Raw genomic sequence first — 13,662 nt, 5'->3', positions numbered from 1 at the left:
GAAAAATGCTTCAATTAATCTATAAAATGAGAGTAATAAAGCTATTCTTTTCCCTTCTGGAATATGATTATATTCAGACTAATATAATATTTTAAGGTAACAGACACAAATAAGTGTCATAATCATTTCATGAGATAGTGGTTTCTCACAATCAGAAAGCCATAAAATAACAAAAGAAACAACAGTTTAATTTTAATACAAAATTGGATTTTAGAAGTTGTACAAAAGAAAGCCAAAAACACTCTACACATGCATGATTAGCTTTAATAGTTCTTTTTACTGTACATACTGAAAATGTTTACAGTTACTAGTAAGGAATGCCAAGCGTGTCCATCACCATTTGAATAGCTTGTAGGGGATTTGTGATTTCTTCCATGTTATCTCTTCTCAAAACCCAATCTGGTTTAAGTCTGAAAAGAATAGAAATCTTGCATTAATTAACAAAGTTCTTCTCTTCAAGGGGTTACCTTCACTGTTTTGTCTGAACTAAAACGTGGCTACTCCTGAGCACATTGCTTCCCTTTTAACAGGTGAGAGGGCTTCATATTATTTTCAGGCATTTCTTGTCATCCTTCTTCCTTTGAAGTTTATGCCGTTTAGCTCACCACTGCCTCTGGGTCATCTGTCAACCTCTGGTGTTTTGTTCTTTGTAAACCTGGTTCTTGATCTTCTCTCAACTTTTGCCACCATTCTTAGTAACTTCAACATTCATGCAGCCCAAAAGCCAACAACCTCTTCTGTCAGTTTTTGCCCCCTTTCCTTCTGTTCTACATTAACCAACCCTTTTCCACGAGATCACATAAGAGCCTTTGTCATCCCCAGAAAGTACCCCACCACTGACATCTCAATTTGAGGCTGCCATTCTCCCACCACTTCTGATCTATCCATGTCTTTTGATTTAATACGTTCACTGCACATATTCTTCCACCCTAAGCTCTCTGATTCACTGACCTCAACATGTACCCATCATCCATCCATCCATCCATCCATCCATCCATCCATCCATCCATCCGAATGCTGATCTCACTTCCCTCCTTGTCTAGCTTAGGGCCATCAATATAATCCCCTTAGCAAATTTCATTAACGCTATTGTTCTCTATTAAATTCAAATGGAAGGTTCTATTTGGATTCCAAATTGATTTCAAATATCTGCCTTCTCCATTCCTGTACAGCTGAATAAGAAGAAAAGAAAAATTGCAGGCTGACTGATTTTATGTCAATAATTACAAAGTTAAATGGGTGCTTGAAATTGCTGAGTATGCTTCCTCTTTCTCCAAGATAACCATTTTATTCCTTTCTTCTTTTCAAATGTCCCTTCCATACATACCCTCCCTGGTCCGCTTTTGAGCTAATGTTTATAATCTCATACTTCATTAAGAAAATAGCATTCATCAGAGGGGAGCTCATACATCTTTCTCACATAAATCCCTACTATGATATGCATTTCCATCTTCTTATTCTTTCCTGTTAAAAATCCAAATATCTATCAATTGTTAAGTGGTCAAAGTGTGGTATAGCCATACAATGGAATAGTACTCTGTGATAAAAGGAAATGAAATTTTAATTTATGCATCAACATAAGTAAACCTCAAAAACAGTAAGCTAAAAAAAGAATCCAGTCACAAAAAGCTATATACTGTATGATTCCATCTGTGTAACCATAGAAAAAAGGCAAAACTAAAAGTACTCAAATAAGATTAGTTGCCGCCTGAATCTAGGGGCTAAAAGGAGACAACTGATTACAAAGAGGCAAAAGGTAACTTTGGTGTGATGGAAATATTTTATCTCAGTTGGTAGTGGTTTCACAACTGTACACGTTTGTCAAAAGTCACTGAATTGCATACATATATAAAGGGTGCATGTATACACTGCTGGTAAATTCTACCTAAAAAAAGTGACTATATTGAAAAAAAGGGGAAGCTAGTTATTCATTCATGTTAATTATAGTTTTAAAAACATAATTAGTATTAAAATTTACCAATTCCTTAAGTAGAAATCGTATATAGAAATGGTCCTCATTAATAAGTTTCAAGCAAGTACTATTTTTATGTTATATTGTGAAATATGCAATCAAAATTCCAATTTGCAACTATTACACAGTTTGTTATAATGAGTAATTATAAAGCAAACTGCTAATGTTAACCCAGGTCAAAAAATAGTGCATTGTCAACACTGTAGGATTTATGCCTGGCAGAGAAGTGCTGAGTCACAGAAATGGAGACAGGCAGAAAAGGAAGGAAGGAGGGAAGGAAGGAAGGAAGGAAGGAAGGAAGGAAGGAAGGAAGGAAGGAAGGAAGGAAGGAAATAAAACATCATGAGTTAATTTAGTTCATCAAAACCAATTAAATCTTTTATTAATAAGGTAAACTCAGAAAATGCTAACTTGATTATTTTAAAATAAAATTTTAATGTTGCTTCAATAAAATGTAAAAGTCATAGCTGAAGTTCTAATGTTATAAATACTGGGTCATAAATAAATTCATAAATAATAACAAACTTGTCCCTTAAATCAGTATTATAATTCCAATTTAGACCTTCTAACAGAAGAATGTTCCTACAGTTCTCCATAACAGAAGACCGAATTTTGTCATAAAAAACTCAACAAATATTACACTTAAAAAGGATGAATTTTACTGTATGTAAACTATATCCCAATAAACCTGACTTTACAAACTATGTAGTAGCATGGTTAAATTACTACCTAAGTTTCTAAATGCTGATTCTATGCTCCTGAACTTTTAGCAACACAGAGCAGTAACAGACTTTGCAGCCTGGCACTGGTCTGGGGGTCACACTTATTAGAGTAGCACAAAAAGGTGTGAGGTGATTCAGGTTTGCTTTAGTGACAAGAATCATATTTGGATGGTCTTGTGTACCAGGAGACACAATATTGGGTGGTCTTATCTTTTTGTGATGTTGAGATTCATCAATGGATTTGACTACTGCCACAAACATCGATTTAATTCATCTAAAGCTTTTATCAAACATGCATGTTCATGGCCCAGAGCACACCTATTATTTCATGAGGGGCTACAAAATAATAATAGTTTCATATACCTTCTGCATTTATTAAACAGATTTTTGTATAGAAAACTTTTCTACAACAACCATTTGGTTACCTAAGATATAGTATGTATTAAAAAAAATGGGAAAGACTTGACTCCTTCCTTTTACCCGTAGTAAGTATCATGAGTGGTTTCTCTAGCATCCTTCAAGGGTAAGCAATGAGTTTTTTCTTTAGTATCATTATAGACTCATCAATTTTTCATCTGATGTGTTGCACTTGTTTGCAGTCCTCATGCCTCTGTGTCACTGCCTCACCACTGGCTTCCATCTTGTTGAGTCCAAGGGGCAAGTTTCACACCTCATCTAACAGCCTCTTAGCAGCAAGCTGAAGGGCTGATGTGCCGCCAGTCTGGAACAGCGTCTATCCAGTCAGCAATTCCTGTCCAGAGCTGTTGGCTGGTTCTTTCTCTCGTCTCAATTCTGGAGAAATTGGGGTTACTCTGAGGTTCCGTTTGGGGCTTTCTTTGTAGGTATTCTCTTCCCCTGAGGTGATCACGTTCATTGCGATGGTCTTGAATGCTACCTAATGATTCCTGAATCTAATGATTACCTAATTTAAACCTCTAGACTGATTCTTCTGGCCGGAACCACAGCCCTGATTTTCTAATGGCTTGTTTGTCTTTTCCCCTAATTTCTCATAGGCACCTCAGACTTACCCAAAACAAAACCCACGCTTCAACGTCCCTTCCCACTCTATCTTTTCCTTCCTTACTTTTACTTCTTGTAATTATATCCCAGAGACAATTTCCTAGTCACAGCAATTTTAGCAGGCCCTCTGAGTGATACTCTATCCTAATAGCAACCACAATCTTTGTTACTTTATTTGCTTATTTATGGTCATTCTCCTGAACTATGTAATTCCATGCTGTACAATAATCACAAGTCCAGCACCTTAAAGCACAGGGTTCAGCTCTATACCATTCTTACTCTCTGACACTGATGGAGGTATCTACTTGGTTAACCAGGTAAGCTAACACCTTTTTTTTTTTTTAAACTTCTAAAGTTACATGTCTTAAACTAGTTAAGCTACTATTATCTCTATAGGTTGGCTGTTGGCTGAATGGTGGCCCCCACACCAAAACGATACATCCACACCCAAATCTTTAGCATCTGTTAATTTTACCTTATTCTGAAAGGGGGTCTCCACAGATAAACATAACTAAAGGATCTTACAATAAGATCATCCTGTGTTATTGGAACTGGCCCTAAATCCAACATATGTCCTTTTAAGCGACACAGAGGAGGGAGAAGGAGGAGAGGCCCATGTGAAGACAGAGGCAGAGAATGGAGTTATACAGCAATAAGCAAAAAAACACCTAGAGTCACAGAAACTGCAAGTCAAAGGCAGAGTCTGCCACAGAACCCTCAGAGAGAATGAGGCCTTACTGACACCCTGGTTTTGAACTTCTGGTTTCAAGAATGTTCAGAGAATAAATGAGTCTGTGGTTATTTTTTACAGCAGTTCTAGGAAACTCATGCAAGGTCTCATAAAGAACTTCTCTAGAAGGAGAAATTTCAAGTACCAGGAGGATTATGGGAGGAGTTGGAAGTTGATATTTTGGCCACGAGGGATTTTTGGCAGCTTCCAAGCAGTATAGTTTGTCCTACATGCAGGAAAAAAAAGTTTATACGCCAAAGCTTATAAAAAGCTAATTTTCAGACTTAGCACTTAACTATTTAATACAATGAATTTATTGAATGACTATTAAATACCCAAAGCCACAGTGGTATTGCTTCATTATTTACTGAGATGGTCTACTTTAGAGTTACCAAGGATTCTATTCTTACTCATATGTTGTTTCTCCACTGTCCAGCACAGTACCTTGCTTTATAGTACATACTCAGTAATGTTTGCTGAATGAATGAATGAATGAATGAATGAATAGTGGCACAAAACTATAGAGTACATTTACTGCTTACCTTGAAACTATTCTGGTTCTTATGGGTGTTTCTGGAATAAATGGAATACTTATAGAAGAATTCTTCTTTTGGGTATAAAGTATTCTTTCAGTATTCATTTTATGTTTACGAGCTGTAAGTTTGTAGAGACTATAAATACGGTCAACAACTTTGGACCTACTTCGAACATCCTAAAAAAGAAAATGTACATTTATTAAAACGAGTAACAATTTTGTAGCCCTTCTATGCTAGTAAAAGCAACAATAAGAACCACTATAGTGTAAACTTATGAGCTCTTAACAAAATCAAAAGCCATTCTTCCCAAATTTAGCAGTTAGATGGGTTAACATTATATAAACTAATTTATAAGACAATTATAAAAAAGGCAAATATTTAAAAATTATACACTTAACTCCATACTGAATAATAAGGTAAATATTATAGTCAATATATGTATTATATGGAGTTACCAAAGACTGTGAATTTTCTCTCTTCCTAGTTTCCAACGTTATCCACTTATCTCTTATAATACAACCCTAGGTCAAGTACAATTTCTTACCCAGACCACTGTATCTATATTTATATTAATATTTATATCTATAAATCTCTCTATCTCTATCTCTATCTCTATATTTCCCTCCTTCCTGGTTTCCCTACATCCACACTGAACGGTCTTCATACATCCACACTTTCCCAAATCTATTCTTCAATCAGTAGCCGAAGTCATGTTAGAACCCAAACTGGAGCATACTCTCTTACGTAAATCCTTCAGTGGTTTTGTTCTCACAGTGAAGGCCAGAATCCTATTACAGCCTACGGTCAACTCTCTGCCGACTGTAACACCTAGAGAGGTCTCACCATGGAAAAACTTGAAATGTACTTACGGTTACAACAAGAGGATGTGGAGCCATATATATGTGGTTTTCTACCTGGATAGGATCATTTGTTTCTTTCCTCAAGTAAAAGGGAAATGGCTATTTCTATAGCCATAGTACATTTTATTTTTGAAATTCAGTTTCTTTAATATGTTAGAAACACCTCTTATATCAACAAAAAAGGCAGGTTTGAACATATACAAAACCCTATTTAAATTGTGATAATTACTGGGGTGTCTGGGTGGCTCAGTCAGTTAAGTATCTGACTTCGGCTCAGGTCATGATCTCATAGTTCGTGAGCTCAAGCCCCGTGTTGGGTTCTGTACCGATGGTGCAGAGTCTGCCTGGGATTCTCTCTCTCTCTGCCCCTCCCCCACTTGCTCTCTATTTCTCTCTCCCTCTCAAAATAAATAAATGAACTTAATTAAAAAATTGTGATAATTACTGAAGGAAAAGTGTAAAAGTCTTAGACCTGAAAACCTAGAAAGATACCTGAAAGAAAGATAATTAATACTTACAGAGGCTCGATTTGTTGTCTTCAATAAAATAGCTAACAAACAACAAGTTTTTGTAAAAATGCTTCCACCCTTGTCTGCAACTTTGTCACCGGGCTTTTCTCGGTACATTTGTAAAAGGTCCAGTAGTGTGTCTATGCAGTTTTCTACATGGTAAACTGCTGCAGTGGTTTTCTCATACTTGAAGAGAACAGAAAGAAAGCAAAAGTTATAATAAATGCATATGCTCTTAGAAAGAGCCCAAGCGGAAAGAAAGCTTAGGACCAACTTTTTGGACTATCTACAGCCAGTGCAAGGGACTTCATGAAATGAATTTTTGATATTACTATCATTTCTGAATCCATTTTATATGCATATCTGCATTGTAATTTTTCTCTTCCCACCTACTTTAAAGTGCCGTAAAATGTGAATCAAATCTAGAATCCCTGAACATGAACACCTTGAAGTAAATAAAAACAAACTCAAAAACAGGGCAATTTTAGTGAGAATCTCTCAGGAAAAACAGAACTTATCTGTGATAGTTAATCATAGGGTAAAATACTGATAAAGGCTAAGATTTAATTAGTTACCCTACTGCATGCTTTTTGAGAGGAAGATGCACTTGCTTTAAAATAAAATAAATTTGAAACTAGTAAATTTAGGAGATATTTTTCCTGCCTCAATTATCTCCTTGTATCACTAGATTCATATTGAAATTTGCCTGGGAACAAATCATGTGAAGGATACTAAGACAAAAATAACAACAAAACAATATTAGCAGTTAACATTTATTTGGCACGTCTATGTATGAAGCACATTATATATATTGACTCACTTTATCCTCACAATAACATTATGAGGTAGATACTATTACTTTATCCATTTTACAGTTAAAGAACGTGAAGCACAAAGAGGCTAAGTAACCTAAAGTAGGCTGCAGAGCTATGGTCTGAACACTGGTGTTCTTAACCACTCCTTCTCAGAAAGAAAATACTGGATAAAGTGCTCTAAGTTGTGGCTGAAGGGTTGGTTGGGGAAAATAAATTTGTCATCTCAATACTTTTGATTACATGCATTTATAGTTTAGTACAGATATCTGCCACTAGTCCAACGCCAAAAACGTAAATTCTAATACCTATACAGAGTATGACATACAGGGTAACTAAGTTGAAGCAATATCTTAATCATGTTTTGCCAGACATGATTGTAAGAGGTTCTACTGCTTTGATACAATGCAGTGAATAAGAACACCAGTTCTAGAGGTGGACAAAAAATGGATCCAAATTCAGCCCTACCACTTATCACATTCAAGTGCTGAGGCAGGAGGCTTAATTTCTATAAGGATTACTATTCCTTCTCTATTAAACAAGAATAACATGAACTGCCTCAGAGGATATTGTTAAGAACTAAATTAAATGATGCATGAAAAACGCTAGTGCATCGTAAGTACTCAATAAATGTTAGTAATCATTGTTATTAATATCATAAAGACAAGAAATAAAATCATAAAAAATCAGTGTTTCTATGTATAATTATGTTAATGCATTAAACATTTCCCCCACCTAAGACTCTTGCACACAAATTAATTCTAACTTGGCGATCTAAATTCCAGTGGTGAGCAAGCATGAACTTAATTTGCTGGATCAGATTTCTTGACCAATGAACAACTCATTATGAAAACGTTACTACCTTAGCGACATTAAGCAAGACTTGCACAGAGTATCTGATGACTTCCATACAAGGAACACTACGATTGCAACTTCGGATCAAAACAAATATTTTAGAAACTGCTCCACTCTGGGCCATGTTCTCACAGCAAAGTGGAGACAATCTAGTAACTACCTCTGAAAGGAGGAGAAAAAAAAAGAGAGAGAAATAAATTCACAGCAACAACATGAAATTTTAGCTAATATTGTATTATAACACTCTTTGCACACTCAACGGTAAAAATGCATTTCTAACCTCATACAAGATATTGTTAAAACAAACTAACCTAGGTGCTTTAGAGCCTCAAGAATAGCAGAAAGGTGCTTATATGTCAAAAGATAATGAAGTGCAAGAGCAGTTCTTTTGTAGAGTTTGTTTTCTTCTCGAATCTCCCTATTAACAAGTTGAAGACTTAGTCGTATAGCTTTAATTTTTGTACCATCATTTTTCTTCCTCCAAGAGTATCCTCTCCATAATGCCTTAAAGAGACAAAACACAGTGATTGTAAGATTACAATCCATGATGTTTTGAATTTATATTTATAACTATTTCTACAAAACAAGTATTTTCAGTAAATTCATATGATGTAATCAGACACTTTGCAAATAAAATCTCAAGTCAGGTTCTAATAAACAGCAGAATCAATTTTTCTGGAAAGAAAAATATATATCATATTCCTGTATATAACCTGAAGCATCATTCACTGACCAAAGGTATCTAAGTCTATTTTAAATGTTAAGGTATTTTTTCATGTCTTCATCATAAATGTCTCTAGGGAAATCTGAAAATAAAGGGCTTAGCAATGACATAGCATTTATGAGTTATTTTATTGGTGAACCTCAGCTTTTTAAAATATATGTGGCTGTGTTTTTAACACGTTAGATGTCTCACGTAGGTGAATTATAAACCAGTCTGGAACTAACAATCGTAATGTTTTCAGTTACCTGAATTTTAGTGATTCCATTATTAATTTTTTCTTTTTTTTTACGGAGGAGAAAACGGCGTACTGCTTTCTGTATTACTGATGCAGCTCTATTTTGCTGGCTCATATGTTCTTGAAGTTCACGCTGACTTTTTATGACACTATGACATTTCTGAGCAAACCTCTTTTGCTGTAATCTTGTTCGAAACCATCTCTGTTTAAAACATGAGATTTTGTTTCATATGTTTGTTTTTTTTTTACTTCAGGTTTTTAAAATAAATAAATACATACATACACATGCATACATAAATGAAACAAATAGAACATTAGATTGATATCTTTCAATCCTCCCCAGTGGCATTACTTCTCCACTCCATCTGGTACAAATCCTCTAGCACTCACTGAGCGGGGGGAGGGTGTGAATTTAACCCTGTACAACATGGCCTTCATTTCATAATTTATATAAATTCTATCAAGCTGTATGTGTTCTTCTGCAATTTGTTTTCTCAGTATTTTATATGTAAGTATATGTTAATGTATACAGATTTCTTACCCAGAATACATAAAAACCTATAAATCATAAGAAAAAAGAAGATGCAAAAGAGAAATGGGCAAAGTATATGGAAAAAACAACCCATATATACGTACATTAAGAAAAAGCACACAATACACAGATAATAATTTGAATAGTCAACACACGAAAGATTTTTTAGAACTGCTTGCAATCAAAGGAAATCCAAAGCAAAAATGAGATACAATTTGCCATTCATCAAAACAGCAAAACCCAGAGTCTTTTAATGCTGTGTGTTGGCAAGAATGTAGAAAAACTGGTACTCTCAGACTTTGCTACAAGTATAAACGAGTACAATTATTTCAGAAAATAATTCATAGCTTTATTCCTGTATCATAAAACATCAACCTATTTCTAGCCCATCAAGCCATCCTAAATATGTCATCCTAAAGCAAAAGGCTAAATATTATATGATCTTAGCATAAGGTATTTTGAAATTATTTATTAAAATAAAAAATTCATAACAAAAATTTTACCACATAGTTTTACTGCAAAGAAAAAGCCAACCTGAACACAGATGACTGAATTAACCTGCTCCTTAGCATTCTTCATAACCATGTGAAGTTTATATGCTCTTTGAATTCTAAGAGCAGACAGGTGACAATATGCAGCTGCTGTGAAGTGAAGAAGCCTAATTTTGGTTCTCTGTTCTGAAATCTAAAAGAGAAATAAAAAATTAACCACACATTTGACTCTTAAGACAATCGATCAGTGTTTATTTTTGTATATCCTCCATACTGAATTATATAAATTAGCAATAATAAATTAACTTTTAATTACTGAAATTATTTACATTGATGGAACTCAAAGTGATTATAATCTTTTACTATACAATATTTCCAAATGTGTACCCCCTAACTCAGAGTATAAAAAAGCAAAATTATATTTTGGGCACTTTACTAAAGAACAGCAATTTAATTTAACTGGACTACACAATAACAGTAAATAAAGCTTTCAATGTACTAACTATAATATGAGAAGTCTATGAATACAATACTCACAAAAATGTTGGGAGAACTGTTGGGAGACGGTGATAGTAAGTCAGACAAAATTATCTGAGTGGATTTCTCCAGTTATTAGACAGTCTAGCACAAATCTAGCACAAGACCCTTTGCAGCAAAACCTCTCTATAGTGGCCTTTAGACCTCTAATTTGTATTTAATGAACACAGTAGAAGAGATTTCTCCTTTTTAATTTCAAATTTAAGTATTTTGTCTTTGACAGCGTTTTGCATATTGATGCCAAAAACGTTGTGACCTCCCCGGGAAGGATTCTTTCTTGCTGAAGATGTGGAAGTTATCACAGGAACAGTAGCTAACAACACCTCAGAGTTGCTGGGTGGTAGCAAAAGGCTACTTGAATGACAACCTCCTTCACATTTGGAGCTCCTCCCTCATCCTTCTTTCAGTTCCTTTGTTAAGATTCATTACAAGAAAAAAATTAGTTTGCATTTTTGGTGAGCATCTATGAGAAACAGGCTCACAAAACAAAAATCTATAGCAACCAGTGATCTTGTTATAGGCCTCTGCAGAAGCTGAGAGGTTATATTGGTTATATTATTAGTTCTGAAATTATTCTCCAAAATCTAAAATTTCTTAACACAATTTAACACCACATACCTTCATTTCTTAAGACTGAGGTATTCTACTTAAAAATACTTACCCTTTTCCTTACTAACCAACCGCGCACTAGTGCTTGTAGAACAACTGTAGATTTTTTTAATTCAACATATTTTATCCTTTCACACTTCCCGGCCTTCCTGGCTCGTATATATCTCTGTATGGTCAAAGCAGCAGACTTCTGCCGAAGAAAGACCTGCCTTCCTTTGTATCTTCTAAAATTCGCTTGAATCAAACAAGCAGCTTGATGTCTCTACAAGGAAAAATTTGTGAGTGACTTAACAGAAAGGAATAATAATTTCAACCCACTGGAGGCTTTTGAATTTCTCAATGAAAAATGAGATGGTGTAATTACGATTTTTTTTTTTTTTACATTTTTAGCTTAAGAATGTCATATTTCATATATAAGGTGACTGTATGTAATTTCCACAGCTAAAAATTAGGTTTTTATGAAGGTGCAAGCCAAGGTCAATAGATATCTGGTGTTCTTTCCCTCTCATCTTCCTGATACTTCTCATTGTGAGGGAGAAAAGGACTAATATTACCAAAGGACAAGTACATTTAATAAAAGTGCTAGCAATATAGAGAACAGAATGGGCATTATAAATAACTACCAGGGAAGCTGTCTGTTGCTTTGAGAACCAAAGACTACATCTCAGAACCAGCACATCTTTTTGACTCCTCAATTATATAACATCTCGACAACCAATTCTAAGAAACCTAAAGAAGTATATAAATTAAAATGGGCACTCATTCTGTTTTACAACATAGATTCCCCACCAACTAGCCAGATGACGTTGGGCAAGTCACTTTACCTCTCTAGACCTCAGTTTCCTCATTTGTAAAATAAGAATACTAACGACTTCAATTAATAATCACTACACCAGAGGGTTTTTATGAGGATCAAATTAGTAAATATACACTAGTAGGCATAATAATAATAGCTATATAATAATAGTGAATATTACATTGAAATTTACAAATAAAATTTTAATTTTGCTTTCTTTAATAAAAGACTATAGGTACTGCAGCTATTCTAAAACTTTGATGTTAAATATTTTGAATAGGCCACCAATTGTAGTTTAAAAAATTTTTATTGTTTGACTTATAGTAGACAAAATATGCTACATCTATTATGACTCTCTCCAAATAAATTATTTACTCTAAAATTTACTTCAAACTTGGGTTTCAGAATAGTTTTTAAATATAAATATACAAATTAATATATTCATAAAATGCATTTTTAAGGGTGAATATAATTTTTAATTGACTGCAATGATGTGTTTAAAATAAAGGTATAGCTAACAAAAAAAACCAATTCCTTTTGTCTTCTTTCCTAAAATGGCTCTTTGCAAATGAGCTTTTTTTTTTCCCCTTTCTTTACCTACTTTTATCATTAAGAAGTGCTCATGAGCTATTCTTCCAGAAAGCATAGCTCTCCATTTTCTCTGAATGATAATTGTTGATGCTCTCATATTCAAAAACCTAAAAAGTAGGTATTGGAAAGCAATTACAAATTTCTTTAATTTACTCAGTATTTATTGCCCCCCCCCAACTACTTAATACTAGAGAAAGAAAAAATAAGAAAGGCAATGAAAGAAAAAAAGAAAGTGGAAAAGAACAATTTATACTTTAATTCTAGCAATCAGAATTCTACACACACACACACACGAACTGACACAATGAAAAAGAAGTTTTGCAATTGGCAATGTTCGTAGCAAGAAATATGAATTTCTAGAATGAGAAAGAACTCCAACCAGGATGAAAAGAAAGTACAATTATCCAGACCTACACAAAGCCTAGATAAAGGGGATGCTGACAGAAGTAACGGCAGAGTCTAAAATCTGGGTCCATATTGCAAGCGAGTCTTTGAGCAGATAGGAGCGGGTCACAAAAAGAACTTGGGAGATTAGAACAGCATCAGGCAAATGAGAAATGGAAACTTGTTTGAAAGGGAAGCCAGGTATCGTACAAATATCTGAAAAGAAATGTTCTGTAAGGAGAACTAGAGAAAAACTTAAAAACTAAGGGCCAGAGATTAAACGTTAGGGGCCAACATAGCAGTAACACATAAAAATTGAGAATGGATTTAACTTACATCATGTTGCCACATTTCTTAGAAAATAAAGCTGAGCACCAATGAGAAAAATTCAAGATTTTGGTACAGGAAACTTAGGTACTACTGGTCCTTAACAGCTGATAGCAGCAACTATATCTTTATATGGTAAGCACTGAGCTTCCACACGTGGAATTTATCAAGAAACTCTTCTAACATTAGAGTCTCTCCTAAAACAATCTTTAAAACTATCACTGATATAATAATTCATCAATTCTGGTAACTGGGGGAAAATTCTTACACTGTGAAATAAAAAAATAATATAGATAATCTGATAAGAGCTTCAGAAAATGTGTTTCAAAGAAATGAACTAGGAACAGGAAAATATAATGAACAAAAATAAGTTGGTAATTAGGTCTTCATTAAAGCAAAATAGGGGGGCTAATATAAAGT

General features: G+C 34.3%; 1 protein-coding gene across 4 annotated transcripts in view; it reads right to left on the bottom strand.

Annotated features, from left to right (window-relative positions):
* Nucleotides 1-244: 244 nt before the first annotated feature.
* Nucleotides 245-13,662, bottom strand: part of ASPM (assembly factor for spindle microtubules) — a 52,787-nt gene continuing 39,369 nt past the window's right edge. For all 4 annotated transcript variants that reach the window (XM_045456674.1, XM_045456675.1, XM_045456676.1 and 1 more), the window contains exons 20-28: nucleotides 12,542-12,638; nucleotides 11,197-11,406; nucleotides 10,042-10,191; nucleotides 8,986-9,177; nucleotides 8,328-8,520; nucleotides 8,024-8,178; nucleotides 6,359-6,535; nucleotides 4,987-5,156; nucleotides 245-410 (exon numbers count right to left, since the gene is read on the bottom strand). In XM_045456674.1, coding sequence (XP_045312630.1) covers nucleotides 308-410; nucleotides 4,987-5,156; nucleotides 6,359-6,535; nucleotides 8,024-8,178; nucleotides 8,328-8,520; nucleotides 8,986-9,177; nucleotides 10,042-10,191; nucleotides 11,197-11,406; nucleotides 12,542-12,638 — 1,447 coding nt within the window. In that variant the 3' untranslated portion in view covers nucleotides 245-307. The remainder of the gene's footprint in view (nucleotides 411-4,986; nucleotides 5,157-6,358; nucleotides 6,536-8,023; nucleotides 8,179-8,327; nucleotides 8,521-8,985; nucleotides 9,178-10,041; nucleotides 10,192-11,196; nucleotides 11,407-12,541; nucleotides 12,639-13,662) is intronic.

The sequence above is a fragment of the Leopardus geoffroyi genome, chromosome C3, assembly GCF_018350155.1.
Source record: "Leopardus geoffroyi isolate Oge1 chromosome C3, O.geoffroyi_Oge1_pat1.0, whole genome shotgun sequence".
Lineage (NCBI taxonomy): Eukaryota > Metazoa > Chordata > Mammalia > Carnivora > Felidae > Leopardus > Leopardus geoffroyi.
The sequence above is the reverse complement of the archived record's forward strand: the minus strand, read 5'-3'. Positions and strand labels throughout refer to the sequence as shown.